Source organism: Panthera uncia, chromosome A2, assembly GCF_023721935.1.
Source record: "Panthera uncia isolate 11264 chromosome A2, Puncia_PCG_1.0, whole genome shotgun sequence".
Classification (NCBI taxonomy): domain Eukaryota; kingdom Metazoa; phylum Chordata; class Mammalia; order Carnivora; family Felidae; genus Panthera; species Panthera uncia.
The window spans coordinates 134,778,028-134,799,830 of record NC_064816.1 but is presented as its reverse complement, the minus strand read 5'-3'; the positions used below and the strand labels follow the sequence as shown (position 1 = coordinate 134,799,830).

The 21,803-nt window shown below is 36.8% G+C and overlaps 1 protein-coding gene across 8 annotated transcripts in view; it reads left to right on the top strand.

Annotated features, from left to right (window-relative positions):
• The window catches only part of CADPS2 (calcium dependent secretion activator 2), a 545,032-nt gene that overhangs the window by 304,126 nt on the left and 219,103 nt on the right, over positions 1–21,803 (top strand). For all 8 annotated transcript variants that reach the window (XM_049641753.1, XM_049641747.1, XM_049641748.1 and 5 more), the window contains one exon: positions 693–832. In XM_049641753.1, coding sequence (XP_049497710.1) covers positions 693–832 — 140 coding nt within the window. The remainder of the gene's footprint in view (positions 1–692; positions 833–21,803) is intronic.

Genomic DNA, 21,803 nt, shown 5'->3' with positions numbered 1-21,803 from the left:
CTCTCTCCCCCCCCCCCCGCCCTTCCCAGCTTGCACGTGCCAGGGTCTCCTTCCCCTCCCTCCCTCCCTCCCTCTCTCTCTCAAAATAAATAAATAAAAATTTAAAAATTTATTTTAATTATTTTGTGTCAGTCCTTATAGTATTTATAGATATGAAAACATCAGGAAAAAGTCCTCTGGTGTTGATCTAGGACAGAAAATGTGCTATGATACCGGTCTTTTCCATCTCTAATTGTGTTGACTTCCTTTAATGCTGTCTTACAATGCAAATATTAAAACATTAGGTGTATTTTTGCTGCCTAGAATAATTGGTTTTACTTTTTAAACATGCTATCTGTAATTTCAAAAAATATTTCCTTCTGAACTTCCATGCCTTGAGTTTAGAATAGTCTTGAAATTATAGGTGGCTAATAAGTATTTCTCAACTGTCAATTCAACTGCAGCCTTTGTGCTATTACCTCATTAGGAAATGACACAGGAAGAAAACTCGTTATGTGGTAATATGAAAACACATATTTGTCAAAAAGATAAATGAGGCTGTATTGAAAACCCATCTGTTGTGGTGGGAGTCAAGTGGTTTAGACACATTTGGGCATGATACCTTCTTTTTAAACAGGAAAACAGAAGATTTCTGTCTCAATCCTTGGAGCTTGTATTGTGCACTTAAATGTGTTCTTTTTTGTCTTTTATAGGTGATATTATACCCAACTTCTAATAGCTCCAAGTCAGCTGAGTTGCACCGAATGGTAGTTCCAAAAAATAGCCAGGACTCTGACTTAAAGATCAAATTAGCAGTGCGAATGGATAAACCACCACATATGAAACATAGTGGGTGAGTGTGTACTTGAAGATGCTTTTCTCCTGAATTATTGGATCTCATTTCAATGTATCACTTTTGCCAGTTTACTGACAGAACAGGTATATCATGAAATTTTCCCCCCAAAATGACATTTACAGGTTAACTTAATTGTTTACACTCCTAGACACGTTTACAGCTAAATATATGTGTATTTAGTTATTATAACTGTTTGCATGCTAACATAATATTAATAATTGATTGCACTGGTATTCTGTATCACTCATGTCAATGAAGAGCAGTGATGGATGGAGATAACTTCCAAGAGCTACTCTTCAAAATATAATAACAGTCAAAACAAGCATAGTATTCAGCTCTCCAACAGCTAAACTTACATAAAATATATTAAAGCTAAGATGTCGTTCACATATAACCCAGGACACTGTGAAAGGTTTGTCAGGGAGGGATGTGAGTGTTCATCCAATATGTGAGTGAAAAACTAAATCAATGCTGGAGAGTAAGCCAGAGGGCAGGACCTGTCTCCTGCGGACCACCATGGGTCAGAGTCCATCGTCCTCTCTTCCAGGGTTCCTTTTCCCTTGTAGTTGGTGAGGTAATAAGTCTGAACTCTTGAACACAATGAGTTTTTTAAAAACCTCTGTCTTTCTCAGATTAACACTGTAGGGCTCGCTACAGTCAAATCACAGCCCAGAGTTTTTAGCTATTAGGAAAGCATGTGATCTTTTTCTTCACGAAGGAGAGAAACAGTCGCTAAAGTGGCTCCCTTTGAGATTAGCAACCAACATGAGTCTAAGAAAGTACATTCCTATGCTGAGAGGTGTCATCTTCTGGCTTTAGAGCCAAATCATCAACACTGTAGCGGAGTTCACTGATGAGTCAACAAGATAAGGATTCTTTGGATGACTAACACGGGGCTAAGGACTACATTGCCTCCTTAGTTTGGATGGGCAGTGTATGCGGTGTCAGAATGAGTCTCCCTGACGGGAGAAACAGCTCAGAGGGTGGGCTCTTTGAAAGGAAACCGTAAGTTGGGTAGCTCACATTGTGGCATCTCAGTGTAGTGTTGCAAACTAAAGTCTAACTATGACTCAGCTCATAATGCAGATGGCATTCTTGAGATTTAATATTTAGAGTTCTTCTCATTCATTCATCTCCCTGGTCACCATTGATTTATTTAGCAGGCACGTATTGAGCACTTGCTCTGTTCCACCCAGAGCAAACCTCACTGAGGTACCATCTCAGGCCTAAGGAAAGTGGCTAGTCAGGGATTCAGACTTATATACAAGTAGCTGTAATAGTGATGTTAGTCATGAAAATCCCACAAGACACCTGACTTTCAAGATAAAACTTGGAAGTATGAATTCAGGTGGGCAATGAGGAGGAAGAGCATCCCAGTCACATGACCTAGCATATTCATGGCCAAGAGTTCTGGAAGGGCTGTTAGCCAATGAAGACAAGTTGGGCGCAGTTAGCATAGAGCGCATTGAGACAAGAGAGTTAGAATACTACTGCCGTAAAGTGCTTAGAGATTAGTGGAGCCTAGATTTGGACATAATATTTCTTTCTGCTGTTTTTACATCGGTCTCTTTTGATGAATGGCATCATAAGAAATTGGAACCTATGTATTATAATTCCAACAGAGTCCTTAATTTGCAAATGTCCAGCACCATGGTGAATACCCCTGGAGCCTTAAAATTGTCCAAAGAACCAAGATTAAACATGAGGTTAGGCACATGGCAAATTCTGCAGCCTTTCACTTGTGTGGAAAGAAAGCCCTGCTCTCATCTTTGGCAATTTCTTCCCTTAGAATGCTCCAGGGCAGGTGAGACAATCCAGCCCCCTTCCAAGACTTGATTTTGTTGTTGTTGTTTGTTTTTCCTTTTTTTTTTTTTTTTTTATCACTCCTTTGCCCTTAAGAAGAACTGGTTTATATCCTATCTCTGAGCCCTTGACTAAATCAGGACCCCCCCCCCGCCCCCGCCCCACCGCCCAGGATGTGTCTGGAGTTGACTTGTGTCCAAGACTGCTGGTGAAAGGGATCACTAAAGAGAATATATCTTAGTCTCTCAATTTAACATATAAAGCCCAAGAACTCGCCTTGGATTCAGGTGAGGAATGCTTTAGATCCATCCACATCAATTATTATCTACCATTCCTAAATGATCGTGACAGACATTACTAGATATTTGGGGGTCTCTGCAGCTGATAGTATGTAAAAGGAAGGAATTCTAGAACTGAAAATATCTGTGATGCTGTTCTCCTAGTTGGTATGTTATTCAGCATAATTAAAAATATCATATTTCATAATAATGATTCCTTAAAAACTAATACCAGTATTGGACATAATAATTAATCAGAATTAAAAGTTTTCAACACTGCTGTAATAGGTGATCCCCATGGGCAGGCACAGGTGTTTACTACAAGTGCCTGATTGGGTTCCTCAGTGCTTGTGGAGACACACAAATATTTTGAATATCACCCCTATGTATGTGGGCAAACATGATTTGACCTATATTATAATTGTATTCATCTTTTTCTGCAGTGTTTCATAAATGGATTTTACTGAACTTAATTACATTTAAGAAGAGAAAGTCCACTAACCTTTTTCTTCCAAGTACTCTATCATATGCCAAAGCAATAATAGGATATGAGTAGTAGATTAATAGCATTTCGCTTTGAGGCTGGATTGTGTTCTGTCAATAGTTCATCCCATAATGAATAATTAACACATGAATAATGAATAATTGAAAAAGAAACAAGTCAAGTTAAAAAAAGATTAATTTATCTTTAAAATATAGCAAACCTCTCTTACAGAGAGTTGTCAAGTGGATTAAACAATAAATTGGGAGGGTTATGGGTTTTTATCTTCAGAGCACTTTTGAGAACTAGACTTTGAAATACTCTGGGTTGTTGGTTATAAAAACCTATTGGCTTTTAAAAATAATATGGGTATCTCTTATATGAACTATTGGAACATATAAATAGATGAATATTCATCACATGTGTAGAGCACCTGTATGGTCCCTAAATATTTTATCAATGTTTTTTATATTTTTTGTGGCCCCAACTGCACTGTTGAGTTTCTTAGACCCATTTGAATCCACTGCCTCCCACAATGTGCAGTCAAGGACGGATATTAATATAATGATGATGATGAAAATAATAGTGTGCTCCTCAGAGTTTTAAGGAAAAAATTTACAGTAGGTTGCATTCCTAAGTTGAAAAGTAAAGAGTTCTAAACTCACGTTACATAGAACAGAGTGTAATTTAAAATGAAAAATACCTAACGGGCACCTGGGCAGCTCAGTTGGTTAAGCACCCAACTTCAGCTCAGATCATGATCTCCCCATTCGTGAATTCGAGCCCCACATCTGACTCGCCACTCTCAGTGCAGAACATGTTTCAGATCCTCTGTCTCTGTCTCTCTCCCTGCCCTAAACTTGCTCATGCTCTCTGTCTCAAAAAAAAAACAAACTTAAAAAAAAAAAAGAAAAAGACCTAAAATAAATGTGTTTGGTTCTCAACTGTTGCATTTTTAAATAATCTTTTTTTTAAGTAGAAAAATATATCTGTTCTAAAGCTCATTTTTCTGATAAGTAATGAGTCCGTGACTATACATTATAGTTTTTTTAAGTAGGAATAACTGTATGCAAATGAAATTACATTTAATTTGGATAAAATAAAGATGATTTCATTCTTTTAAAACCAAACCACATGACATATATTTGATTGTTTAAAAAGGGCTCATTTATTCTTTTGGAATATATCCTATAAACTAATTATATAAACTCATATAAATCTGTTAAGTGAATTACCAGGTAGGTTTTGAATGGTTAAATAATTCATATCCATTTGTTTTTGCGGTTGTTTTCCTGCTTTTTCTGGGTAGCTGGAAGACAGAAGTGTTCTAGGACAAATGGACTATCCTTTAGCATAGCCTAGTGGCTAAGTAGCAGCATTAACTTAAATCTCAGAAAATACTATTCCTCTTTTTACTGAATTACATTTTCCTAATTCAAAGGTTATTTTTTTCAGTCAGACAATAAAGTGGAATGAGATAAAGCGAATGATTTATTATGACAAGCCTACAATGGAAAAGGAAAAAGAAGAAAATTAAATTGCCACAAATATGCAGAAGCATAAGACCAGGGTCTATCTGAGGTCTCCGTGCACATGTTTTTTGGTTTTTGGTTTTCGGCTTTTTTTATAGTGAAAATGAATGAAAACCTCATGAGTGTCTAACCATAGGAGAGTTTTGTCACAGTTAAGAACTGGTAAGACTTATAAGACAAAATATTAGCCAGATCACTGTCCTCCTATACATCTGTTTCTCTTTGTGCAGAGTCATGCTTGGCTCTTTAAACATTTCTTGATCAGATAGATGTATTGAAACATTTTGTAATTGTCGTTTATAAGTCTCTGTTTAATTAATATCTTAAAGGTTTCAAAGGCCCGGGGCCTGTTTCTTGCTGCCAGGGAGAGACAGGAGTGGAGATTGCAGTGGGAAGAACGGTGTCGACACCAAGCTGGCTGCAGGATTATTATCCCCTGCTTTCCCACAGAGCCGGCCAGCCCTGCATTCAGGGACTGCGGTGTTAGGCTGTCAGACGTGGCATTTGCTCTTAACGCGAACGGATTGCGCTGTAATAAAATTGGATTGTTGATGATTTTAAGGTTTATGGTCTTCAATTAGTTTGGGGGGTAGTCTGATGATCAAAGGGAGGAAAAATCTTACTTTTGTCAAGATGGCATTTGCTCTCAGGGTCCAGGCCTTACAGAAAGGACACGTCTGTTTTTTCCCTGGAAGAAAATTGATTCTCACTTTAAGTTGACCTTTTAGAATGATTTTCCTACATGTCCTTGTCTAAAATAGCCATGTTTTGACATTTGAACCTATATATATAGGTCTGTTTGCCTTCCCAATTTGAATTTACCTCATTCCGACTTATTCTTATTTCATAGAAATCCTACTTCTTACTGCCTTCCGAAAACCTCTGACAAAGTATTTGCTAGGTTCTTAATAAATGATTGATTCCTTTTCCAAATACAGCTCTCAGAAGAGAAGTCTGTCTGTGGTACTTTATAAACATGAATGTAACTGTTGTAGAATGATAAAAGGAATAAGCCCTCAAGGCAACTTCGTTTTTCCAGATACCTTATATTCATGTCCCTTTCTGCATGCTAATTTAAATCATTAACTATATTTTTCATTTTAATTTACTGATGACTAGTTATGTAATAATCATAGAAACATATTCTGGCATGGCTTTAATGATCCTTAAACTACATGTTTTAACTTCTACTCCTTTGCAAAACCTTCTCGGATTTCTCCTGTAATAAATTAGTTTGCCGATGGGGGGTGGAGGGAGGGGAGGGTGGGTGATGGGTATTGAGGAGGGCACCTTTTGGGATGAGCACTGGGTGTTGTATGGAAACCAGTTTGACAATAAATTTCATATATTGAAAAAAAATAAATTAGTTTGCCTTTAACTTTAAGCTTAAATGTGGCTTTCTCGAGATTTTTCTCCAGGGAGTGACATTTTAAGTTATTTTTCATGCATCAAATAACCATGCTCTCTTGCTTTTAGGCATCCTTCAGTGTCCTATCTGAGCATCTTAAAAGCATGTGAGGCCAAACAACTAAAAGTAGAATTGAGGTCTTGTAAAATTTTCTTTCAGGAACCCCAGACCATACTCATAGGTTATCCTAATGAATTTGGGGCACTTCTTAAAAAATTACAGTGAAAACTAGGAATAATTTAAAATATTTTATGAACAGTTAACATACAGAATTATAATAGGCCAGTTCCATCTCCTTTATTGGTGCCTTTTATTATACAGTTTTTCTATTTGCACACATTCAAAAATTTAAAATATTACCACCGAGTTTATAAATTAAAGCTCTTGGACTTGTTAATGAGCATTGTGGGAGGTCAGGAAAAATTTGAACATTAGTTACAGACATTTACTTTTAGTTGATTCCTCAGATACGTGACTGCATGGTAGTGCAGGTGGAAGGCAGTGCGGTAGGAGTTGTATACGACAAGTACAGGTGTCGAGCCCAGGACACTTGGGTTTGGGTCTCAGTTCTGTCACTAACTTGGATAAGTCACTGCACCCGTCCTGGCCTGGTTTCATCAATTGCTAAAGGGGACATCAGACTAGAACATTTGAATGGTCCCTTCAGCTCCCCAGAGGACAGCCTGAGAAGATAAGACATTTGGGGATTCATGTCAATCTTCTCAAGATAAGAAAAGGAAGTATGAAGACTGACTGAAGCATCAGGCTGCTTTTGTAGAAAAGTAATTTGAAAAATACACATCGTAGAATTGTTTATACTCTGATAGTAATGTTAAAAAACAGATGCATGTAAAAATTTAGAAATGGAATACACTAAATATACTAAATAGAATAATGCAACTATGGGTAAAATTTTCTTGATTTTATAGATTTTTTTGTGATATAGTTATACTATTATGATGAAAGAATGCAATTATCAAACTAAAGATCAAACAGGTTTTCTTTTAATTAACAGTAGATGATCACTAGGGTGCCTGGGTGGCTCAGTCGGTTGAGTGTCTGACTTCAGCTCAGATCATGATCTCAAGGTCAATGAGTTCAAGCCCCAGGTCAGGCTCTATGCTGACAGCTGGGAGCCTGGAGCCTGCTTTAGATTCTGTGTCTCCCTCTCTCTCCCTCTCTCCTCCCTCCCTGTCTCTCTCAAAAATAAACACACACACACACGGTAGATAATCAGATATTTGGGAAAACTAATTTATTAGGGAAATTTGAGAGGTTTCCTTAAGATGGCCTTGAAAGACTCCTGTCCATCCAGTGTTTGTCCTATGACTTTTTTTAAGTTTATTTTGAGAGAGGATGTAAGAGTGGGGGAGGGGCAGAGAGAGAGCAAAAATCCAAGCAGGCTCCACGCTGTCAGGTCAGAGCCCAATGCAGGGCTCGTTCTCACGAACCATGAGATCATGACCTGAGCCAAAATCAGGAATTGGACACTTAACCAACCATCCAATATTTAAAGACTCGGTGTGGCTTAGGAACGTGCGCTCTGGAGCCAGACTGCCTCTCTTCATATCCTGGCTCCACCAATAGCTATGGCATCTTGGGAAAGTTATAAAACCTCTCTCTGCCTCAGTTTCTTCATCTGCAAAATGAAAATGTTGGTAGAACGTACCTCATAGAATTATTTAGGGAAGGAGCATTTTATTTTTCTATTGCAATGTAGTTAGCATACAATCTTATATTGGTTTCAGGTGTACAATATAGCTTTAAGAATTCTATACATTACTCAGTGCTCATCACGGTAACTGTATTCATCTGTCCCCATACAACGTTATTACAATATTGTGTGATGCTGTACTTTTTATCGCCATGAATTTATTTAATAACCAGAAGTTTGTACCTCTTAATCCTGTTTATTTCACTGATCCTCTCATCCACTTCCCCTCTGGGAACCATCAGTTCCCAGAGTTTGTATTTTTAGAGTCTGGGTTTTTTTTTCCTTTTTCTTCGTTTATTTTTTTAGATAACACATGTAAGTGAAATGATATGGTGTTTGTCTTCCTCTGACTTAATTCAGTTAGCTTAATACCCTCTGGGTCCATCTTTGTTGTTGCAAATGTCAAGATCTCATTCTTTATGGCTGAATAATACTCCATTGGATATAGATACCACATCTTTATTCAACACTTGGGTTGCTTTTATATCTTGGCTATTATAAAACTGCAGTAAAGAAAGTGTGCATCTGTCTTTTCAAATTAATGTTTTTGTTTTCTTTAGGTAAATACCCAGTAGTGGAATTACTGAATTGTATGGAGTTTTTATTTTTAATTTTTTGAGGAACCTCCATACGTTTTTCCACAGTGGCTGCACCAACTTATATTCCTATCACCAGTTTATGATGGTTCCTCTTTCTCCCCATCCTCACCAATACTTGATATTTCTTTTTGATACTAGCCATCCTGATGTGAGAGGATACCTCATTGTGGTTTTGATTTGTGTTTCCTTGATAATTAGTGATCATCAGGACCTTTTCAAGTCCTCTTTAGAAAATGTTCCGTATGTCTTCTTCAGAAAAATTTTTATTCAGGTCTAGTTTTAAATCAGATTATTGTGGTTTCATACAAATGCCAGTGTTCTAGTTCTAGGAAAAATGTTGATACTTTGATAGGGATCATGTTGAATCTGTAGATTGGGTAGGATGGATGTCTCCACAATATTCTGATTCATGAGCATGGAATAGCTTTCCATTTGTTGGTGTCCTCTTCCATTTCTTTCATCAGTGCTTTATAGTTTTCAGAGTACCAGTGTTTCATCTCCTTGGTGAAGTTCATTTTTAGCCTTTTTTTTTTGGATGCAGTTGTAACTTGGATTGTTTTCTGAATTTCTCTTTCTGCTACTTGATTATTTGTGTATAGAAATGCAACAGATTTCTATATAATAGTTTTGTATCCTGCAACTTTATTGAATTCATTTACCAGTTCTAGTAGTTTTTTGGTTGAATCTCTAGGGTTTACTGTATATAGTATCACGTCATCTGCACATAGTGACACTTTTACTTCTTCCCAGTTTGGATACCTTTTATTTCTTGTCTGTTTGGCATGACTAGGACTTCCAGTATTATGCTGAATAAAAGTGGTGAGAGTGGACATCCTTGTCTTGTTCCTGATCTGAGAGGAAAAGCTTTCAATTTTTTACCATTGCATATGATAATAGCTGTGGGTTTTTCATATATGGAGAAGTAGTATCTTAGTGTGTATAATGTGCTTTCAAGAGTAGCTGGCTTGGGCGCCTGGGTGGCTTAGTTGGTTAAGTGTCCAACTTTAGCTCAGGTCATCATCTCACAGTTTGTGAGTTCAAGCCCCACATCAGACACCCTGCTGTTGGCACAGAGCCTGCTTCAGATTTCTCTCTGCACCACCTCCATGTTCTCTGTCTCTCTCAAAATAAACAAACTTAAAAGTAGCTATCTAGCTCACAGTAATACCCAAAATGTTTTAGCTATTGATAAAACCCTAAAGAAGGTATATGTTTGGGTTGAGACACTTACTAAAAGAAGGAAAAATCTTAAATATTTAAAATATGAAACAAAACAAAAACCAAAGCACCATGATCAAAAATGCAGGTACATCAGAGAAGACAGAATAGGACTGGGTGGAGTGTTACTCAGCACTGGAGAAATAGGACATAGCGAAGACCCTTGTGGACCATACTAAGTACAATCCCACCTGGCCCTGCGTTGTGGGGAGGAACTTTGGTAGTTAGGTGACACATGAAATGTCTACTTCCTCGGCCAAATTTGGTTTAAAGCATGGTCTGTGTCACACACCCAGTGATCCATCCAAGAACAAGGACTGCAGCCTAAATTCCAAATACCAGAGACTGAAACCTCAGCCTTGCCTATAGGAACACCTGCATCTTTGAACCTTTATCATGTTTTGTACGGATTATTCTCTATATGAACTTACTGCGGTAATAAAACAATTAACAAAACAGCTTACATTTGTATTTTCTGTTTCCTACCTGTCTGCCCCATATTTTTTCTTCTCAAAATCCATTCCTTTAAAAAAAAATCTGGGGCACCTGGGTGGCTCAGTCGGTTAAGCATCCGACTTCAGCTCAGGTTGTGATCTCGTGGTTTGTGAGTTTGAGCCCCGTGTCGGGCTCTGTGCTGACAGCTCAGAGCCTGGACCCTGCTTCAGATTCTATCGTCTCCTCTCTCTGCCCCTCCCTGCTCATGCTCTCTCTGTCTCTCAATAAAAAAGCGAACATTAAAATAATAATAATTAAAACAAATCTTTTGGAGAAGTACGTGTTAGCTAGGATTTGTTCCAATCTACGGTTGAAGATGGACTATCACTTGATCTTGATAAGGGTGGGGAGGGTCAATCCTTGAAGTTAGTTTCTGTGGGGTATAATAGATTGTTCTACTCACTAAAGTATTTCTCGCCCATCCTGCAATCATCGTGCATGGACGAATATTACTCAGAACTGCATGTCAGGAAATGGATGGTAGAGAAACATTTGGATTAAATCTTATTACCAACCAGCTAAATACTTTGTTTAAGCCCTCATTTTATTAGAATGTTGCTATAGAATGATCTGGGCCTTGGGTCTCAGGTGGTGATGAATACATAGAACACCTTTTTCTTTTTTTTTTTTTTTTTTTTCCGGTTAACATTCTTTATTTCCTATTTATTCTGGATCCTTCACTTTTTTCCAATTTTTAAAAATTTAAATCCAAGTTAGTTAGCATATAGTCTAATAATGATTTCAGGAATAGAATTTAGTGATTCATCATTTACAGATAACACCCAGTGCTCATCCCAAAAAGTGCCCTTCTTAATGCCCATCACCCATTTAGCCCATCCCCCCACCCAATACCCCACCAGCAACCCTTGGATTGTTCTTTGTATTTACGAGTCTCCTATGGTTTGTCTCCATCTGTTTTTATCTTATTTTTCCTTCCCTTCCCCTATGTTCATCTGTTTTGTTTCTTAAATTTCACATATGAGTTAAAAAACGTATTTGTCTTTCTTTGACTTGTTTTGCTTAGCATAATACATTCTAGTTCCATCCACGTTGTTGCAATGGCAAGAGTTCATTCTTTTTGATCACCAAGTAATATTCCATTGTGTGTGTGTGGGGGCGTGGTATATATACACCACATTTTTATCGGCTCTAGGCTGTCGTCCTCCCCTTTTTTTTACTGCCTTGTCCCAAAAGGATGCTCTAAAGATGAAAGGGGGTCTTAAAAGGGAAGGTGAAACTTTCTGAGCAGCAGTCTTTCCTCCATATGATCCTAATAAAGTCTTTGAAGGAATTTCATTTAGAAACCCTATTCACAACTAAGTGAATTAATTAAAAGGGCACCATTTCCATCTCACCTGCACCTCTGACAACTTTCTCTTGCTCCTTATCAAGCATCCATTAGGGCTGCTACTGAGTAGTAGAGGGGACTGGCCTGTGGGTGACCTAGGCTCTAGCCTGCTCTGCCTACAGGTTGCTCTGGGTCTTTAGTCATGTGCCTCCTTAGCTTCATCTTTAAAGCAGCATATTGAGCTCGTTAAAAAAAAAAAAAAAAAAAAAAAAAAAAAAAAACTTTTAGTTTTCTTCCAGCTCTGAAATTTCTTTCATTTTTTTATTTTAAACCTAAAAGTAGGTGTCTTAAGGAAAGTAAAATAGAAATAGTTCGTATTCCTGGGATAGAATAGAAACAGGTAAATGATTTTCAAGGCATATCATTCTCTTTAAGGACATTTCCATAAGCAAGAGGCACAGGGTACAGGGGGGTTAAGAACACAGGCTTTGGAGTTAGACCTGGGTTCATACTTGAGCCCTGTCATTTTTATGCAAACTTGGTCATACCTAGCTTCTCGTGGCCTCACTTTTCTCAACCATAAAGTTGGATTGTCCTCAGCAGGAAATAAGATCTACTCAGAAAGCATGTAGCACAGTGCCTGCTACACAGTAAGTGCTTGATCACCTAGTAACAGTTGTTACTAGAATAAACATTATTTTTAAAAAATTGTAGTCCCATGAGGTATAATAAAACCTAAGTTTAACAACATCATTTGATTGTATTTGGAAGAAGATGCCCAAAGACATATGGGAAAATAGCAAATCTTAATTCCTTCAGAATATAAAAATTATGTCCCCCATTAGGGCCCTCTGCTTTAATTTTTTTGGACAGTTATTATGGACGTAGGTGGTGGTGGTAGTTCATATGTGTACGTTTTGCTGTTAACTTTGTTTTGTCTTCTGTATGTCCATGGAGAAAAATAGAAAATATTATGTAAGAGCACTCAGATAAGCTCAAGTTCTCAAAAAAAAAAAAAAAAAAAAAAAAAAAAAACATCTGGAGATTATTTCATAGCAAGTGAGAAGAAGATAGAACTTTTCCCTTTATTTTAGCCCAGTACTGTGTAACTTATTTTTAAAATGGCAGATGCTTTCAAAGCATGATATTTTAAACAACTAGTCGTGTCTTTTGTAAGTTTAGGGCAGTTGCTGATTTTAATTTTCTTAAATCTTTAGGTGAGTGTTGATCCTCTATAGCTTTAAGCAGCCTGTTCGGTTTGGAAGTATTAAAATTTGTCCACTTTTCAGTAAGTTATTGTTCACAGTAATTTTTACATACTATGTAAGTTTTCATTTTGTTGGGTGTTTTAAGTTGGTTTTATACATGCTTCATTTAAAGAGGGATTGAGAAAAGCTTACTCAATACTTAACGATTCAAAGACTTGTATTTTGTAGTTACAATAGCATCCAAGACCTTCGTGTCGTTGAATAATTAAATATGCTAATGTTTTATGAAAACGCTGGGAAAGATTGGCATCATTGAGGTTGGGGTTCCAAGGATTCTTCATGAATGTTCTCAAGTGGTTCCTGGTACGTGCCTTTGGCAGTGTGGTGGACACTTAAAGAATGCTTTTACCCCGACCTCTGCCCCTGCACCTGTCAGTTCTTTGGTCAGGTGTGATCTCTGCACAGGGGCCCATCCTCCCCACCCCACCCCACACAGAATACTGCCTTTCTTTCCTCACTGCCAACTTTCTCTTCTAACTAGCTTCATTATTTTCTTGTTTATTTTGAGAGATCATGCGAGCAGGAGAGGTAGAGAGAGAGGAAGAGAATCCCAAGCAGGCTCCTGGCTGTCAGTGCAGAGCCTTATACAGGGGTTGAGCTCACCAACCATGAGGTGATATGATCGGAACCAAAATCAAGAGTGGGTCACTCAACCTACATAGCCACCCAAGCACTCTGGTTCATTCTTTCTTAAGCTCTTATCATTACCTGATACTATTTACTGGCTGTTGTTTGACTGTCTCATTACTACAATGTTACTTCCGTTTGGATGATTTGCTATTAACGTAACCCTCCCAACCAAATCTAATTTCAGTAGGGAAATTTCCGTGGCCTTACTGCTGTTTTTAAACCTAGTTTTTTAAGAAAACTGTCGATTGCTTAGTAGAAGCTAAATAAATACTTGAGTGGATGTTTTCTTTTCCAAAGAAAGAACAGAATGCAGAACTTAAGTTCACAGTTCTTTTATATTCAAAATAAGTGTTGGATTGATGGGATAGAAACTTCAAATTATAGCATTATCTAATTGGTACCACTGTAAGTTTGTTGGAATATGCTTCAAAATATTATTTCCCCAGAGGATTTACAATTATAGAATTATAGAAATTTAGAAATTTCTATAGGACTAGAAATCTGAAGACTATTATCAAAAGAAGATTAGAAATATAGAAATTATAGAAATTTACAATTTCTATAGGACTAGAAATCTGAAGACTATTAGAAAATGTATTGTTCAAAAACACTTCAAGGGGTGCCTGGGTGTCTCAGTAGGTTAAGTTTCTGACTGTTGATTTTGGCTCAGGTCGGGAGCTCACCGTTCATGAGTTTGAGCACCATAAAGGACTCTGCGCTGACAGTGCAGAGCCTGCTTGGGATTCTCTCTTCTCTCTTTCTCTCAAAATAAGTAAAAAAAAAAAAAAAAAAAAAAAAAAAAAAAAAAAAAAAAAAAAAAAATTAAAAAAACTTCAAGTTCAAAGTCATTATTCTCTAGAGTGAGACTTCCTTTTTTAATCATTTTTTGCCTATGATGGAGGAAGTAGATTTGTCATATTACCTGTCAACATTTTCTGTTTTGACCATTTCTTTGATACATGGTGGAACTGTAGGAGGAGTTTCAGCAACACTTCCTGTGGGTAGGAGTATATCCCAGTGTTTGTATACAAGAATGCTATATAACTGATACTTACTAAAGGCCAAAAGAAAACTAGATTTGAGCATTGTTTATGCTGTCTTTGTGGAATCAGTAAAACTTTTGCTTTCTTTCTCCTATGGGAATTCCAGATTGAAGTCCTATTTATTTCAGGGTTCGTTTTTCTACTTCATGAACACTTCTCCATTTACATTGTCTCAAAAAAAAAAACATTTCATGAAAATATTCTCCCCAACAACTGACAAAGAAGAACAAAGAGAAATTAAAAAGAAGCCAGTGCCTTGGTCGACATTTATTGCTGTAAAGCTGGCCTTGTTGGAAGCCCATGACAAGGAGAGCAAAATAGATTGGGAGTTAGGGGTAATGACGAGGTCCAAAGGGAAGAAAATGGGTGTTAGTGGAAAGTAGGGATGGATAGAACAGCACCTGAAAATACAGAAACAAATCTCTTCAAAAGTAGTCCCAACTCATCTGCCAGTGTATTTTAATCCTGGCATTCTTTTCACAAATCCCATCTGGTCATAAGGAATACTTCCTAATCCTCTCTTTATGATCATAGAGTTTAGCAAAATGGGTATTGGTGACAGGATATAACTTCACAGCCACAGTTCTCTATCAACACCATATTTGAGATGCCCGAAAATCATTATGTTGATGATGGGGAAGATAGCTAATGAATCTGTTTCAGCTGCATGGGTGGATGGATGGATGTTCTGATTATAAAAAGAATCATCACCAGCCACCTGGGTGGCTCAGTTGGTTAAGCATCCAGTTCTTGATATCAGCTCAGGTCTTGATCTCAGGATCATCAGTTCAAGCCCTACATTGGGTTCCATGCTGGCTATGAAGCCTACTTTAAAAAAAAAAAAAAAAAAAAAAAAAAGAATCATCACAACTTTAATTGATACCCATGTTAATTACATGAACAGAGCATAGAGTTCAGGAGTATTAAGATGTCTAATCACTCATCCTGGAATCTTGTATATCCTTAGGAGTAAATTAATATTCAAATCAGAAGAAAATAACTTATTTTCATGATTTTAAAAAAATCTGTGTTGTCTTTATGAATGTATCTTTTATTGTCTTTGCTTATTTCATATATCAGTACTTTTGAAAATTTTTTTTAAATTTGACAGTGGGCTAGAGGGTACAACAGTAGACCAGTCAGAAAGGTAACAGAAAATTTGAGTATCAGATATTTCCACCTTTGTGAAATTGGCAAGCTTCTTTTTGCCAGTTGGATTTTTAGGTTCATCTTTAACTACTTTCTGTTCACTGATATTAATTAATCCCTAGCTGTCTTTAGTATTTGCCACAGAAAATCCCTTTCCATTCCTTCTCTCAATTCAGTCTCTACCCTGACAAAAACACCTGTTCTAATAATTTTTGTAGTGATCTTCCTGCATTCACCTGTTTTCCAAAACCAATCAGGAAATTTAGGAGTACTATTTATATTTTTACTAAAAAAGTTCTAGTGCTTTCTGTTGCTAATGGGATGAGATTCACATTCTATATCCTTGCCTTCAAATTCTTCAAAAATCTGGCCCTATCTGATGTTTCTGTTTCTCCTTTTAGTGCTCCAGGCAAACCCCCAGCTTCAGCCAAATCAGTCTGTTCATATACCCAAACACACTTTAACTGACTCAGTCCTATTTCTTCCACTTTGACTTAACCTGGTACTGGTCCAGTACTAGGTTATCTGTTTTCTCACATTAGTACAGATGTGCCAAGAAAATTGGTTTTCTCTCTACTCTTTCTCATGAGCAGATGGTCTGCTGACTGCCAACTAACTTTGTCCCTCCCCGCACCCTGATTTTGAGGGAACTGGTCATCGTTTCACTGGTTTACTTGCACCAGAAGAATGGGCTTTCATTCTGTCTGCCTACGACCTTCCTTATTTAAAACTCTTTAGTCAGCCAGATCTGCCTTTTGTTCTATTGGAAGAGATATGCTTATTGAGAAAATGCATTATTTGTACATATGGTAGGTTGATTGTGAAAGTGGACCCAATAAATGGACTCTCTGTATCTTTTTTTTTTTTTTAAGTTTGTTTAATTATTTTGAGAGAGAGAATCCTAAGCAGTCTTTGAGCTGTCAGTGCAGAGCCTGACGTGGGGCTCGGTCTCATGAACTGTGAGATCATAACCTGAGCTGTAATCAAGAGTCTGATGCTTAACTGACTGAGCCACCCAGGTGCCTCCTAAACTATATCCTTTGTCCTATATCTATGTTGTTCCTTCCAACGTTGGGCTCAGCCATGTGACTTGCTTTGGCCCCTGGAACAGTAGAAACTGGGCATAAGCAGAGGCTTGAAAAAGCACCTGTGCATTTTCACTTCTTCTCTTTCTCTCTGCCTTCATCATGAGATGACCTATGGGTTTGACTGTCAGAGGAACAGAAATGAATGAGCCCAGTTTTTCTGGCCAAGGTCTCAGACATGAGTGAGCCCAGACAGAATAAACAAAGCTGGCTAGCCAATTTGTAGCTGACCATAGGTCAAGGAGTGGGTCATGTAGAGCCCTGATCAAATCAGTAGTAATGCTCAGTGAATGATAGGTTTATGAGAAATAATAAATGCTTGATGTGTTAAGGTGCCAAGTTGAGGATGATATGTTACACTGCAAAGGCTGATACTGTGCACTGTTGTCTTGCTACTAAATCCTGTTCACTTTTTTCTTCTATAGATCAGATGCACAGAATTGGATTAGTCATAATCCTTGGCCCATGCAATATCCCATATTGATCTATACGTGTAATAGTGTATGTAATCTTTCCTGTATAATATGCCTTTCTATAAATATACTATGATTTATGCACTTTATCATAATGGGCATTTAAGTAGTTTCCAGATTTTGGCTGCTTCAGGAAGTGCTACTATAAACATCTTGTGTTAATCTCTTGGTACATATATGTTCTTTCTCTTTAGTGTGTACCTAAGAGCAAATTGATGAGAATGTAAACGTTCTCTTTACAAGATAATGCTAAACTTTTTCAAGTTTTAACAACAGTTGTAGCAATTTCCTCCAGTTGAATGTGAGATTGTTTTGCCATCTTTGGCTCTTACCACATAGTACCTTCTTTTGATAGTTAGATTTTCATAGATTTTATGTGTATTGCTGTATTATCTCCTGAAGGTAGGGAAGGTATACTTTTTCCTTTGTTACTTTGCCCACACACTTCAGAACATAGTGGATACAAATTAAGTATTGACAACTGGTTCATTTTTATGTACTTTCAAATTAAGAGGCAATATAAAAATTCCTTGACCTCATGTTTCCACCTCAGACTGATGTCGGCATCCCGAATCTGTGCTCATAGATAGCCTGAGAGTGTTCTGTTATAGAATTGTAACCATTCACACTCTCTCCAGTTGGGATTAACACGTTGTAGACTGGCGCTTATTAGTCACTATTGTTTGACCCGATGCTTAATACAGGCATGGTTCCATCAAGTGATTTATTTATTGATAACCATGTGCCAGATTCTGAGCCAAAGAATGGATGGGTGCAGTTTGTTATAAGAGTAGTAATTCTTTGGGTGCTTGGCTGGCTCAGAGCATGCGTCTCTTGTGCTCAGGGTCATGAGTTCAAACGCTCCATGTTGGAAGTAGAGTTTACTTTAAGAAAAAGAGTGATACTTAAGAAACATTAATCAGCAGGAGAAATACGTTAGAAACAGTGGAGCTAATTCTCCCACTGAATTAGAACAGTTGTTAACCTAACAGTATAGACTTAGAAGATGAAGACAACCGTAAAATGGAAAACAAGCTGGCAAAATATATAGAGAACGTAATGGTCTTACAGATGATTGCTTCTTCTGTGACTCTGACATCCCCGTTGACGAGATATAAATAAGTGATTCACAGAATCTATTTTAATTGGTGGTTTGAAGCTGTTTCCAAAAGCCCTTATACCAGAATTCAAAAACACTTCTAAAAGATATGCAATTGGCGGGGGGGGGGGGGGGGGTGCCTGGGTGACTCAGTCAATTGAGCTTCGAACTCTTGATTTTAGCTCAGGTCATGATCCCGGCATCATGGGATGGAGCCCCACGTTGGGCTCTACGCTAAATAGAGAGCCTGTTTAAAATTTTCTGCCTCTCCCTCAGCCCCTCTTCTCTGCTCACACACATGCATATTCTCTCTCTCTCTCTCAAAAACAAAAAAATTAACTTTTTATTCTTTGTGGGTATTAGTATGCACACACAAGTGTTTAGCTTGGTTGAGTATAATTTTCATTGGTCACTCTGGTCTGAAAGCACAAGAATATGAGTATTTGGGAATAATATCTGTTGACTGAAAAATATTGTCCCAGTAGGTAATGGTAGTAAGAATTGTGCTTATGAATATTTATTAAACGAAACAAATTTTAAAAGGATGAAAGGGCTCAGCTCTTTGCATGAAATGTGAAAAGTGATAGAGGAGGAAAGCTGATCAAACCTGAGTCATCCAGATTTCTAGGCTGATGGAGACTATAATAACCAAGGCAGAAAAAATGACTAGGTGAAGGGAGTCCAAAGGTACAAACTTTGAGTTATAAAGTAAATCGTGGGAATGTAGAATGTACAGCATGGTAACTGTAGTTAATAATACTGTGTTGCAAATTTAAACAACACCTAAGGGAGTAGATCTTAAAAGTTCTCATCACAAGAAAAAAATAATTTCTGTGTAGTGATGGCTGTTAACCAGACTTGCCGTGACTATTTCATAATATGCACAAGTATCGAATCATTATGTTGTACACCTAAAACTAAAGTTTTATGTCATTTATACCTCAATTTAAAAAGTAAGGATTGGACCTGAAATGAGTAAAGTTGTGTAAAATGAGTAAGATGGCTACAAAAAACAAAAACAAAACCAATACTGTTTCAGTTGTAAATACTGCAGAGAATAGGGATAAGGTTGTCATGCTTTGCCATACCACTGTTTGCTTTGGACACAAATTGGGGTGTTTTTTTTTTTTTTAGTTTATTTCTGAGAGAGAGTGAGCACGAGTGGGGAAGGGGCAGAGGGGAAAAGAATCCCAAGCAGGCTCTGTGCTATCAGTGCAGAGCTCAACCCACAGCTCAGTCTCACTGACTGAGATCATGACCTCAGCTGGAATCACGAGTTGGTCATTTAACTGACTGAGCCACCCAGGCACCCCACAAATACATCTTTTTATGCAAAGGAAAAACAAGTTTCCCATATGTTTAGTCTTTTCCTTGACATTAAATAGGATGCAACTGTGGACATTTTGTTTATAGTTCCAAAACTTGCACTTGGTTACAGATAACTATGCATTGTTCACTCAGAGGTTTAACCTTTCGACTTACTGAGTATATCTGAGAGAATCAAAGTGTTAAGTTACATGTTATATCATGTAAGTTTAAGATATTTTCATATTACAGTAGTAATATATATTACAAAAAATGAATTGTAAGAAAAACATCCAAAAGGAGATAAAAGTTTACTTCATAATCCTTTAAAAATTTAGGCATTTAAAAATTAAAAGTCTGTCTCTCTGATCCTATCAGCAGCATTAATGACTTGTGCATATATTTTCATATTAACATATTCAATTTAGAGTAGTTTTAGATGTCTCCTTTTCAGCACTGATATTTCTGCTATCATCAACCACTTTAATGTTCTACCATTGAAGTCCTAGCATGAATAAATGGGTTAAAAAATATTTCTTAATTAAAATTATTCCCACAAGTTGATCAATTGGTTGTAATAAGTTATATAAAATGAAAAATTGAACTTTGTGATACAGAGTACAAATTGCATTAATGATTGATAGGTAATATGCGTGAAATGAAAAATTACTAGGCAGGGAGGAAAAAGCGTTTATCCTGCTACCAAATTCTCGGTGAATAGAGTATAGTTGTGATCATCCCTCTAATGTTTCTCATAGTAATTGACAGGAAGAGGTATGAAGAATCATGAGACCTTAATAATATGCCTTGCCATTTTAATTGCTGAGACAAGTAGGAGAATCTTAATTGCCAGGGGACGCATTACTAATTAAAGTGTCATTCTACATTCATTCTGAAATAATTAGTTTGAATATTTGTAAGAGCTGAGATATAAATTTAGTTCCAAATTCAAGAACATACCCACAACAGACTTTGTTAAAATGATCTATGGTTAAGAAAGGTTAACAATCATAAAATTTTTAATGTTTCTTTAATTTGGTACAATTTAATTTTTATTAGATTATTGAACTTGAAAGAATGGAGTTCATAGTATCATAAAACTTAGTATGGTTTTTAAATTGCTATAACACCGAGTTAAATTCCTGAATTCCTTTTGAGATTTATGAGATGTTGGTATTTTGTTTTGGTGTTTATCACAATTTGGGAAAAACCTTTAATGAATAATGATGTCAACATATAGTTACATTATAATGTATGAATTGTTCTGTTATCACTAAGTGGCAACTTACAAATGTAGCCATGATTCAGTGGACTTTTAAAATTCAGGAATAAAGTATTTAAATTCGAGATTAAGTTGTTAAGACCTGTGTACGTTGTTATATATTCTTCTAGGTCATTCCTTCTTATATTCCCTAATATCTGTTACATTTTACCTATGCAATCCTCTAACGATGAACACCTGAATTGTCTCCAGTCCATCATCTTAATAGATATTAAATAGATCTTTGTTTCTGTCCACTTGAAGGCCTAGTAAGAATTTGTCCACCACATGTAACCAAGAATCAGACATACACATACTTAATTTCGTCAAGTATTCCAGGTTTACTTTCCAGATTATCTGTTCTTCTTTACAGTCCTACATCCCTGTATCCATACCCAAAATTCATACATAGACCTTTCTAATTTTTGCTTTTTCTGATGAGTGTGAAATAGTGTTTGATTATATTTAATAAGCTTGAATATCTATTCCTATGTGTTTCCACTAATTAGTCTTCTTTTCTGATTCATATGTTCCTCTCCTCTGCCAGTTCACTTTAAAATATTTTTCATTGTTGTAAAATGTTCTTTCTCTCTATCAACATTGTCCAGTACAACTTCAGTGATGGAAATATGGACCTGGACTATCCAGTAGGTTAAACCACTATGAAGCTAAGTTGAATTCCTAAATTTCTTTCTGGAGTATTGGTATTTTTTCATTATTGTGTTTCAGGTTTATCACAGTGTGGGGATGATGTGATTTTTGAACACTTGAAATGTAGCTAGGAGCCAATATTTTTATTTTATTAATTAATTTTTGTTAATTTAAATGTAAATAGCCAC